The sequence below is a fragment of the Sinocyclocheilus anshuiensis genome, unplaced genomic scaffold, assembly GCF_001515605.1.
Source record: "Sinocyclocheilus anshuiensis isolate Anshui unplaced genomic scaffold, SAMN03320099.WGS_v1.1 scaffold2480, whole genome shotgun sequence".
Lineage (NCBI taxonomy): Eukaryota > Metazoa > Chordata > Actinopteri > Cypriniformes > Cyprinidae > Sinocyclocheilus > Sinocyclocheilus anshuiensis.
The window spans coordinates 231,436-244,226 of NW_015547769.1; the positions used below are offsets into that span (position 1 = coordinate 231,436).

At 37.7% G+C, this 12,791-nt stretch overlaps 1 protein-coding gene across 5 annotated transcripts in view; it reads left to right on the forward strand.

The window, feature by feature from the left end:
- LOC107704562 (centrosomal protein of 95 kDa) overlaps positions 1 to 12,791 on the forward strand; it is a 201,714-nt gene that overhangs the window by 133,374 nt on the left and 55,549 nt on the right. For all 5 annotated transcript variants that reach the window (XM_016507520.1, XM_016507516.1, XM_016507517.1 and 2 more), the window contains 3 exons: positions 8,818 to 8,987; positions 9,438 to 9,512; positions 9,613 to 9,765. In XM_016507520.1, coding sequence (XP_016363006.1) covers positions 8,818 to 8,987; positions 9,438 to 9,512; positions 9,613 to 9,765 — 398 coding nt within the window. The remainder of the gene's footprint in view (positions 1 to 8,817; positions 8,988 to 9,437; positions 9,513 to 9,612; positions 9,766 to 12,791) is intronic.

The window sequence follows — 12,791 nt, forward strand, 5'->3', positions numbered from 1 at the left end:
GGTGTAGGTGACTTTGTTTCTTCAGTAGAACACAAACGAAGATTTTTAACTCAAACCGTTGCAGTCTTTCAGTCATATAATGTCAGTCAGAGCTTTGAGAGTTTAAAAAAAAAAAAACATACCCAGACAAAACCAAATTAAACCCTGCGGCTTGTGACGATACATTGAGGTCTTAAGACACGAAACGATCAGTCTGGATACTCCGTCCAGGAGAAACAAGCAATTCACACCAAACTTCGTCTACATGATGCCAATATACTGAAGATACTAAATTGCGAACGGATATTGGATATCTTGAACGGTGTTGCAGTGGCGATTTATTAAAGTAACAGTAAAAAAGATAGCAGTAATTTTCTTATATCTTTAACCAAGTCATTCGAAACACTTTAAAACTTATTACATACAGAGAACAAGTCATTCTGAGGAAATATGGTTAGTTTCATGACTTTACAAAGCTCTATGGATAAAAGAAAAGTAAAAAAACTATCAGACATCTGATCACACTCTACCTGATACACCGCAATGTCCAACTGTCCTGAGCGCATTCACAACATCACAAACTCATGGCAAAAAGTTATCAAAAGAATTTCAATTGGTGATTTGCAACAGAATGCTAAAACATTTGAAGTAGCAGTTGCCTTTTACTAAAATGATTATATCTCTTGTTTGCAATGAGATATTTTCACCAAACATGGTACACGTGTAGAAGCTCAGTCCGAGGTCACAGTAAAAAATTTTGCTTTTGGCCACTTGGTGGCACTGTAATAGGAAAAAAAAACATGAAAACCACTACATCTACACAACAGTTAGTCTGATTGACTTGAAAATTGGCATGCACTGTCCTTGTCCAAGTTGCCATGATGGTAAAGTGATTGTCCACTTGGTGGCGCTATAACAGAAAAAAAAAACATTAAAATGCCTTTACGCAATCGTTAGTCCGATTGACTTGAACATTGGCATGCAGTGTCTTGGTCGAAGGTGCCATGAATGTCTATGAGGATCTTCGTGTCTCTCAAAAAACATGGCTGCCATTGGCCTATGAAATTTGAGAACCTGTTAGACCAGGTTAACAGAGGCCGATCAAAACGAAACTTGGTGGGCCTGTTTGACTTTTGCCTCTAGCAGTCTGTGTGAAGTATAAAAGAAATCAGGTGGCGCTATGTATCACACATAAACAATATTCATAGCATATGTTGAATCTCCTCATTCTCTATAACTTTGCCTTAAGGTCCTAGGTATTTCACTAAACCTCAAAACCACTGCATTACAATTCTCTAGATTTTTTTAGGTCAACAATTTGTTGAACTTTACCATTTGGATAGCCATAACAGGATCATTAAGAAAATGGCCATCTCCAAATGTACTCAAAAGCCTATAAATCTTAAATGCTTTCATGTCAGCCTAGACCCTAACACCATAGATGGCATAAAGGTCTTAATACGCTTGAACCCCGATAAATGCTGCTTGCAGCTTTAATTTTATAATGTTCTCTGAGGTTCACTTATAATGTTAGTGTGATTTTACATTAAAAACACATATTTAGAAGTAATAGGCTATTTTCTATCCTGTTTTTGAGCCTCTCTGCAGAACAGTCTGATTTTATAGGCAGGGTGCATTCACAACTCGCAAGTAAACGCGCACTGCTGTGATTGGCTAACAGTTTCGCTTATTACATTTACATTTAGTCATTTAGCAGACGCTTTTATCCAAAGCGACTTACAATTGGGGGATACATAAAGCGATTAAACTAACAAAAGAGCAACAATATGTAAGTGCAGATGACAAGTCTCGTTTAGCCTAACGCAGTACACGTAGCAAGGTATTTTATATATATATATATATATATATATATATATATATATATACACACACACACACAAAACAAAAAACAAAAATAAAAACAATTAAATGGAAAAAAAAAACTACACAAATAAAAAAAACAATTACACAAAAATAAACGACTAAACAAATAAAAACAATGTAAATAAAAAGAGAACAAACACATAATTAATTTTTGTTTTGGGAGAAGTCAGTCAGCAGAACAGGCGGGAGCGCGTGAGTGTTTGCTTAATACTTTGTTTCTGCATCTGTTGTTTAAATTGTTACTTGCTGCTAAGGTTTATTTCGTTCTCTAGCTATTTCTACTGCCATTTTCCGTTGTACTTTGTATAAAGTAATAGCCGTCGGCTAAGAAGGAGCTTTTGTTATTTATATTGCTCCATTCCTGCACTTAAGTGCGAACTTTATAGTTTCGATTTGAGCAATTGCCCTGCTATAGGCTTTTGGGTGTGCTAATTTAACAAGGCGTCCACAGCTGTTTTATCTGAAGTGTCGGGTGGCTGTGTATTTGTTTGTTGTCTGTCAGCTGAGGCGGAAGCGTCAGCGGAAGCATTCAGCCCTCGTGTGGTGTGCAGTGGAGTCACCAGTACATGATCAGTGGAGCAGTGTCATGTGTAAATAAGGTCCAGTTGGTTGCCTGATTTGTGAGTAGCCGTAGTTAATACTTGCTTGAGATCAAAAGAAGCAAGCAGAGTGTGGAAGTCTGCAGCCTGAGGTTTATCTAGGTGGATGTTGAAGTCTCCAAGCATAACTAGGGGAGTACCATCCTCAGGAAAGATTGAGAGCAGCACATCTAATTCTTCCACGAAGTTACCTAGTGGTCCTTGGGGTCGATAAACAACTATAAAATGGATTTTAAGAGGGTGGGTAATAGTGGTTGAATGTGATTCAAAGGAGCTGTTGATACTCAGAGATGGTAAAGGATTAAATTTCCAATCATTAGGGATAAGCAGACCAGTACCTCCACCTCTTCCAGTCAGACGGGGGGAGTGGGAAAAAGAGAAATTATTGGAGAGTGCTACAGGTGTAGCATTGTCCTCTGGTATGATCCAGGTCTCTGTCAGAGCCATGAGGTTTAGTCTTGAATGACTAGTAATAGAAGTAATAAAAATCTGCTTTGTTTACAGCAGACTGGCAATTCCAGAGACCAATAGAAAAAGAAAGTAGTGTATTAGTAGACATAGGCAAAGTGCGCAGGTTGTTAGGATTGCGCTGTCTACATTGTGGGATGCATGGTTTGCGAGTGGTAGTGATAGTAGGGATCTAGAAACACATAGTAATAATATTACTTATTAATTATATTATATACTATTCACAAAGAAATGCATGTTGACCACATCCAACACTACAAGGATGCCTTGCTAAAGTTAAATTTGACTTTTATTCCAAATTAATTTGGGCTAGTGGTCATAAATATTTGATGACCATCTGACTTTCTGCCACCAAATATGTAGGCCTATTCCACCATTCTTTGCCAGACTTTTATTATCTGTTTTGAGTCTAAAATTTAAAATATCCACCAGCAGTTACTTTTCTTGTGCCTTCACACTCTGTCTTTTGTACTTTCACTCTACCGACTGCTGAAGATATATTTTGTCTTATCCGGAAATACAAATCTATCACTTGTCAGCTCAACCCTCTTTCAATTCACTTAGTCAAAACTGTTTACCATCTTTGTCCTCTTTAATTACCGAAATTATACACATAATATACTTCTTGACAGGTTAGCTTTCGTTGGGATTACTGTCTTGGTTTAAAGCCTCTTTAGTTGTACTCAGTTAATCCAACTTAAACAATTCCAACCAAAACTATCTAAAGTTAACAGTGGTGTTCCTCAGGGTTCTGTTTTGGGCTATCTTTTATTCATTATCTATTTACTTCCTCTCAGTCATATTTTTAGTAAATCTGGTATCCATTTTCATTGCTACACTAATGACAACCAGCTGTCTTCCAAGCCCTCGAGTTCCTTCCCTCCACCTTCTTTGTCGAGCTGTTTAGCTGAAATTAAAGACTGGCTTTCAGCTAATTTCTTAAACTCAGTTGTAAAACTGACGTCCTCCTTGCAGGATTGAAATATATTCTGCAAAAATCTGATTATCTTTCTGTAGCTATTAATAAAAAAATTTACTTCGGTTAAGAGTCTGGGTGTCATCCACGATAACACCCTATCCTTTGAAGCTCATGTTAATATCACTCATACTGCATAGCCTACTTTCATTGAAGTAATATCAATCATCACTGTCCCTCCCTCACAATAAGTAGCACTGCAGTTCTTCCATGCACTGGTTGCTACATGTATTGATTACTGCAGTGCTCTCCTATCTGGTCTCCATTCTAAACATCTTTATAAAATTCAGTTGTTTAAGAACTCTGCAGCTCGTATTCTTTCTAGAACTCCTTCCATCAAGCATATTTCTCCAGTTCTTCAGCGATTATACTGGCTTTCTGTATTGTAAATGTATCGATTGTAAATTTCTGCTTCTTACGTTCAAGGCTTTTAATAATCTCACTCCTCCATACCTTAAAGGATTAGTTCACTTCCAGAATAAACATTTCCTGATAATTTACTCACCCCCATGTCATCTGAGATGTTAATGTCTTTCTATCTTCAGTCGCAAAGAAATGAAGGTTTTTGAGGAAAATGTTCCAGGATTTTTCTCCGTATAATGGACTTCAATGAGAACTAGGGCTGAACGATTAATTGCATTTGCGATAATATCGCGATATGACAAAACGCGATTTTTCATCAAAGTACGGTGAGAGAAAGCATAAGGAGACGTCCGCGCTCTCTTATAGCTCTCGCAGTACTTTGTTGACACACACCCATCGGTCTAAGCAGCGCTGCTTCAAGTCGAGCGCGGGCCATCAGCAGAAAAAGAAAATAAATAAAACAGTAAACAGCCAAAGGACGTAAATTAGAATGGGAGATGGATTGGTTTGTGAAAGGGAAGAGAAAAGACATAGATGAAGTCGCACAGACCCAGGCAGGTGCTGGTCATTCACAAGCTAAATGCAGAAAATATGACGAGGCATATCTTGCTCTCGGCTTCACTCACCGTGTCTATACCAGACGCTACAGTTGTCGTGTCGCGCCGCAACAGCTCTACTGTACAAAGCGACCGTTGCAAATCATTTGAACTTTGTGTCAGTACGTCATAAATAGAACAAGGCATCAGTTTAATGTCGCGCCGCATCCAGTGTACACAGCGTCACTGATTATAATGGTTCTACTGTATTTTGCCGCTCGCGGTGTCTCCGGTGTAGACACGGTGTTTAATGTCGTTGGTGAGGAGGAAAGCCTGTGTGTGTCCTATGCCTTAGCGGACAGCATGAAACCCACAAAAAATAAATGAATAACAGAGAGAGAATAATAATAATAATTTTCCAAAATCGTTCAGCCCTAATGGGAACCAACGGTCTGAAGCTCCAAATTGCAGTTTCAGTGCAGCTTCAAAGGGCTCTACGTGATCCCAGCCGAGGAATAAAAGTCATATCAAGCGAAACGATCAGTCATTTTCGAAATTAAAATAAAAAAAACATTTATATACTTTTTAACCACAAATGCTAGTCGTGCACTAGCTCAACTTCATGCATTACGTAATCATGTTGGAAAGGTCACGCGTGACGTAGGCGGAAGCACCGACCCAGCGTTTACAAAGCGAACGTGCAAAGAAAAGTCAAATGCCCTTTACAAAAAAAGTTAAAACAACGATGTCGGTCGATTTTGAAGTTGGAGGAGAAAATTAGATTGAGTTTTTCGGCCTACCCTACCTTTCTGAACCGGAGTACACAGATGAAGAGCTAACCGCACTTGACCTTTCCAACGGGATTACTTAATACGTGAAGACGCGCATGCGCAAGCAGAGCTATAGCAAGACGAGCATTTGTGGTTAAAAAGTATATAAATGTTTATTTATGTAAGAAAATGACTGATGGTTTGGCTAGATAAGACCCTTATTCCTCGGGTGGGATCGTGTAGAGCCCTTTGAAACTGCACTGAAACTGCAATAATTTGGACCTTCAACCGTTTGGTAACTGTTGAAGTCCACTATATGGACAAAAATCCTGGGATGTTTTCTTCAAAAACCTTAATTTCTTTTCAACTGAAGAAAGACAGACATGAACATCTTGGATGACATGGGGGTGAGTAAATTATCAGGAAATTTTAACTTAAGATTTTTTAATAATCCTTTAATTATCTTCTTCACATCTACTCCCCTTCATGCTCTATCAGATCTTCACTCTCAATTATTATTATTTTTTTTTGTCTTAACATGTATTTTTTCACCACCAGGGGAGCTAGAACTTTTAGTTATGCTGCCACTCATTTATGGAACTCCCTCCCTCTTGATATTCGCAGTAGTGATCCATACTCTCCATACAATAGTCATCATACTTTTAAATCTTGCCTCAAGACTCAGCTTTTTAAACAGGACTTTTTGTGACCTGATTTTTATTGAGCCTGTATTTTTAATGCACTTGTAACCTATGTGTGATGTTGTATTCTGTGGTGATGTCTTGTTTATTGTTACTTACTTTTATATTATTTTGCTTGTATGGCAACCTTGAGTGTCCTGAAAGGCACCTATGAATAAAATATATTATTTATTATTACTTCGCCTGAAAGGGATGGGAAATAGCAGTGCAGGGGTAAGCTAAGCTAACAGGTGAAGGTGAACACAGGGCTTAAAGTTTTCCGGCACCGTGTCGGATCTCCGGTGTGAGTCGTTTGACTGCAGGAAAAAAAAAAAAAAAAGATAGTCCTACATTAAAAAAAAACGTGTTGATATCACTTTCGAGTTCATGAGTTTGCCTACCAATGGTATGAGAGGAATACAGCTTTCACTTTCAACCAAACTAACATTACTAGTCAATCATAAGTAGAATGGGGCGGGTCTTGGGAAAAAGTGTGGTTGAGATCCAGCTGCAACCGAGTCCTACTAAGCATAGATGCCGGAGCAGAGACATAGTCGGCAGGATGGAAAGTAAGATTATGAAGCCTGGGAAAGACGTCCTAATTGATAAAGGACTTAAAAATAAATGGCGCTGGGCGTAGATAGAATAAATAGGCAGAAATTAAGAGAACCAGCTACTTCTGCACCTTGTGCTCGAGAAAGCTACAGTAAAAAAGTGCTACCACGTCACAAATTAGACCCCGAATTTGACTCGTCACAAAGTTTATCATATGCATGTGTTTTTAAGTTTTGCCAATTTAAGCATTCAAAAGATTTTCAACCGTTCAAGTGTAAGAAATCACGAAAGAGAACTAAGTTCGGTCCTTGAGTGCTGTTTTATGTGCGCGCACAGTGAGCCGCGTCTCTGACAGCACACCATTACAGAGATGAGTTCACTTTTCTTTTCGTGCTTAAACACAAAATTAAGTCAAAATGGCAATTTTGGCGAGTGTCCTCGTAAGCACAGTCTTAAGTTTAAAAAAAAGTTTTAAATTAACGTAAACTGAGAAAATCTGATGTGTCAGAACTGTGCATTTGGTCTGAAAGTGAGAGCAGCTTGCTGTCTGTGTTATTAATATTAAAGAACAAAAGAAAAATCACTCTGCTCAAATTTGCTCTTGACTGAATTGACTGAATCTTTAGTAAGGATTAATCTATAAATATGTGGTAAAACGAGATAAATACTGCTCAGCATTTTAACAGTCTCACGCAGGCGCAACATGCAGCGTAGGTTTCGTTTTGTGTGAAAACATGAATGAAGGCAGAGTGCTGAAAGAAATTAAATGAAAGAATGTATGAATTAATTAATTCTATGAATGCATAAGGGAGAACTGACATGATTCTATGATATTTGCTTTTAATTTGCCCAATGTCGTGAGACTGCTTTATTTACAGCGGTTACCGAGGAAACCGCTCTATTTCTGCTGTTCCTTTCGCGACACCTGCTGTCAGACAGCGGAGTTACATTTCATTCAGCCCCGTCTGCCTTTTTTGTTCAGACCAATGCGAAAAACGTCTCAATTTTTTGTTGTAAATCTTAACCTGTAGATGTAAAACAAGCTAATGTGCATTCTAAAAATCTCAACTCTAAAATGTCTATAATTTATGATTTTGATCCTTCTCTTAAAATGAGTTAAAGACTGAAATGTGAGATTAATCATTTCATATATTTTTTTATTTATTTATTTACTTACTTTTGGTCAAATCTAGTAGATAACGTGTTTTGTTGTAAGTCACCAAACCAAGATTTTTTGATTGTTTATAATCCGGCCATCGTTTTTAATATTAGTATTTTAATGTTTATGCTAACAAAACGTGTATAGTGCTGCTAATTTTATTTATTGTTTGTTGGTTTTTGACATTATACAGTATTTTTCCTTAAATTATGTTAATAATAATCATTTCCTGAAAATATTATGTTCTTTATGTGTAGTCTTAATTTTGATAATCCACTGAATATTAAATGGTACTAAAACTGACTAAAACGAAGACCCCCACCCCCCACCGGTCCGCCCCTGAATGACTGACCGTGTTTGGGAGTTGAAAATACATGTGTAAATCTGCTTTTAAATCTGTGTAAAAAAAATAGCTGAAAACAAAACACGCGTATATGTGTCCACCCCCGCAACCCTCCCTCGCCCCCAGAAAAAAAGTTCAGGCTCAGGATTTTTTTTTTTGCTTTAACCCCTGCGAACAGATTGCAGACAACTGTTCTCAGGTTCTTACGCCACATGTCGATTTTCTCATTTAGAACATACAAAAAAAGAACATAGAAAAAGTGCTTGAACTTTTGAAAGTTCAAAGTTGTTTTGACTTTGGAAAAAATGTAAGATGTAAACCTCCAAATTTCGTTTCTCTAATTATCATATTGTGTCCTCATAAACCATATATGCCACACAGACACAAATACACACAGCAGAGCAGCATCCACTAATCCTTCCTTGTTCTCATCAGATTTTCAGGTTCTTTATTATATAAATACATTTTAACAATTTGCTTCATATGATTTTTACATTTTACCTAGTGAAAGTGAAGGACAACAATCTTCTTCCCATTCTGCTGGAGGAGTTTCTGCGGGTGCAGCTCTCTCCTCACACTTTGTCCCGTATGTGGAAACAGCAGCTCCGACAGATTGACCAGCTCAGCTCTTCCCAAAACCAGAACAGACAGACACAGTCCAAACTTTTAAAACAAGTGAGAGATCTAACACGCACACAGAAACACACCGATTTTATGTAAACCATTTACATTTACAGTAGTATTATCAGCATAATGTCAGCATGGCAATTAAATAACTTTCTCTATAATGTAAAAATTAAAAATGGCTAAATGTAAGAAAAAAATCTAGATAATATATTCCGGGCCTTACATTGGCATAATGTGGTGGCAAAAAAAAGGTTTTATTCACTGAAAATATTGCCTTCTGCTCTTAACACTTTTTGATACGTATGTTGATACTTATAGTGACATGCTGTTGTACTAAGCAATATATACTGTATAGTCACATGTAATAATATGCAATAAACCTAGTCATGTGTTAACAGATTTTAGTTACTAACTGATATGTCTCAGCTGACTACTGATCAGTGTGCACAAGTTCATTGTGTTTCAGCACTGAATGGGTTCACTTTTTTGTATTTGTAGCTAGAAGAAGCTCAGAAAAGACATGACATGCTGGTGCAGATAATCCACAAAGAAAAGGAACACAACCGTCGCCTGGTAAGAGCATACTCATAATAAAGACGCAAAGACTAAATCACACAAAATTAAAAGCCTTTGAGCTCAGCAACTCTGAATCTTATGTCTGTATATGTTTCAGAGAGAGTTCAGGGAGAGGATCCAACAGCAGAAGTCAGCTCAAAATAAGCTTAGAGAACAGAGGCAACAGGTTGCTCGTGCTAAAAAATATTACAGCGTCTATCATGTTCAGCTACGTGCCAGACTGATGCAAGCAAAGACACAAGAAGAGCAAGTAAGTGCCAAATCCACAACCGCTATTATAGGTGCTTGCTAAATTATTTTAAAACCATAACCCTTAGCATTAAACGCCTATGGCCTGCAGGCCAAGTAACTGAAATCTAATGCAGTGGCAGAATTGCCCTCACACAGATGCTGTTACTTATATATCCACTAGAGTTCCTCTTGTTGGTGTCTTAAAAGGCACTAGAGGAGGACATTCCTCGTGCCATGTCATATCTTCAAAAGTCTCATTGTTTTCTATATTTGGAGTATACAAGAGACTAGGTAATTATTTGATATGTTGTCACTCAGCGGCAGAAATTCAACATCAATTTCCATTCCAAAATTAAATGTAGAATATTATTAGTACAATGAATGGGTCCTTAAAGTGGAAGTGAAGCAGTCAGTTAAGTTAACATTATTTAGTAAAATGATTTCCACTTTGATAAAAAAAATATATAACAAACATGATTAATGTAACCGTTTTAAAGAAAAAAGGATGTTTTGTTATAGCTTTTAGAGCAAGGGCGCCGCCATCTTGCGGTACCATCGCGTGTGACGTCACGGGGTTGGTTCGCTCCGATGGCCAGTGAAGTAATATAAGCATTTCTTTACATTTTGAACACACGAATGTTATTTTAACACACAAATAATTTGGTTTTCACCATAATTTGGATGAATATTCAACATCAAACTGTCTATATGCTAAGTTTTGATCGTGGTATCCCAAACATTGTTTTCATAATGCCAGGCGCAAGGTGATGTAACCAGACAACGCTTAATCATTCATGTCGCATTTTATTGTTATGTCAGACCATTAAGACATATGCATTACATTGACTGGTTCACCAGTTGTATGTATCATATTTTATGTTCACCTGCGAATACAATTAGCTTTCCTGCTGTTAACAGGATGTAGTGTTTAACTAATCACCTAACGTTATCTGAACAATCAGACCAGTGCTGCTTCCTCAATAAAGTTGATCATTCTCACGTGTTTTAAGCCTTGTCAGTTTAAATATTATAGTGATTAAGCCATTCAAACGTGAGACAGCACGGAATAGATTTCAGTGCGGTATTTACACGCTGTGATAGACCTTTTCTGAAAGAGATTTAAATGCGGTACTCAGGCGTTGTGATAGATCATTTCTGTTCGCGCCGGCGGCGCTGCACACACACACAAAGCCACAGCGCGGTGGTACTGCAAGATGGCGGTGCCCTTGCTCTAAAAGCTATAACAAAACAACCTTTTTTCTTTAAAATGGTTACATTAATCATGTTTGTTATATATTTTTTAATCAAAGTGGAAATCACTTTACTAAATAATGTAAACTTGACTGACTGCTTCATTTCCACTTTAAGCATGTTGTCTAACCCCAGCAGTTCAGGATGTGTAAAAATACCGGTCCTAATGCATCTTTTCATTATCTACGTGGATGTTAAAATTGGCAACAATTGACGTTATCTGCAAACAGTATTAATTTGGATATAAAATTAGCAAATCATGATGTCTCTGTGATGCCCTGGTGACCTGTATACAATAACTTAAAAAAAAAAAAGTGTGATCTTAGTTGTACTCTGAAAAAGTGTCTTTCAAAGAAATGTATATATTTAAGGGTATAGGCCTATATACAATGCTTTATGAAAGTATTCATACCCCTTCATTTTTTTCACGTTTTATGTTGCTGCCTTATATTAAACTACTTTTTTCCACATCAATCTACACTTTGTCACCATAATGACAGCAAAAAACAGGTTTGTAACAACTTCTCAAATTTATTAAAAATAAAAAACAAATTATTTTTATTGCATAAGTATTCATTTTCTGGGACACTTGAAATTTAGCTCAGGAGCATTCATATATCTTGTAGATGTCACTACACTTCAAGTGGAGTTAACCTGTGGCAAATAGAAAAAAACAAGTCCTGAGGTCAAAAGAACTGCCTGTAGAGCTCAGAGACAGGATTGTGTCAAGAGACAGATCTGGGGATGAGTTTAGAAAAAATTCTGCCGCATTAAAGGTTCACAGAAGCATGCAGCCTCCATTATCCTTAATGGAATAAGTCTGGAACAACCAGGACTGAGGGACTCATCAGAGTAAAATGAAAGCTCAATGCAGCAAAATATAGAGACAGCCATAATGAAAACCTCCAGAGCATGCAGAACCTGAACTGGGCAGAACTTTCACCTTCCAACAGGACAATGACCCTATGCACACACTAAGACAATGCAAGAGTCACTTATGGACAACTCTGTGAATGTCCTTGAGTGGCACAGACAGAGCCTTGGCTTAAACCCAATCAAACACTTGCAAAGTTGTCACAAATCTGCTTTTTGCTTTGTCATTATGGTGTGTAGAGTGTAGATTGATGAAAAATGGAGTAGGAATACTTTTGCAAGGCACTGATCTATCTCTCTATAGATAGATAGATAGATAGATAGATAGATAAGACTGGCAAGAGTGGATTCTAAATCTTCAATATTTATCTTGCTGGATCTGTCCGCTGCTTTTGACATGGTTAACCACCAGATCCTCCTGTCAACCCTATTGGCAAAGGGCATCTCAGGAACCGCACTCCAGTGGTTTGAGTCTTACCTCTCAGATAGGTCCTTCAAGGTATCTTGGAGAGGTGAGGTGTCCAAGTTGCAACATCTAACTACTGGGGTGCCTCAGGGCTCAGTTCTTTGACCACTTCTCTTCTCTGTCTACATGGCATCACTAGGTTCTGTCATTCAGAAACATGGCTTTTCTTATCACTGCTATGCTGATGACACTCAACTCTACCTCTCATTCCATCCTGATGATCCGACGATAGCCACTCGCATCTGTTAGCTTGTCTAACAGACATTTCTTGCTGGATGAAGGACCATCACCTTCATCTCAACCTTGCCAAGACAGAACTGCTTGTGGTTCCAGCAAACCCATCGTTTCATCACAATTTCACCATCCAGTTAGGTATATATCAATGCTCTTTTGTTAGTTTTGATTGCTTCTATTGTCCTCATTTGTAAGTCGCTTTGGATAAAAGCATCTGCTAA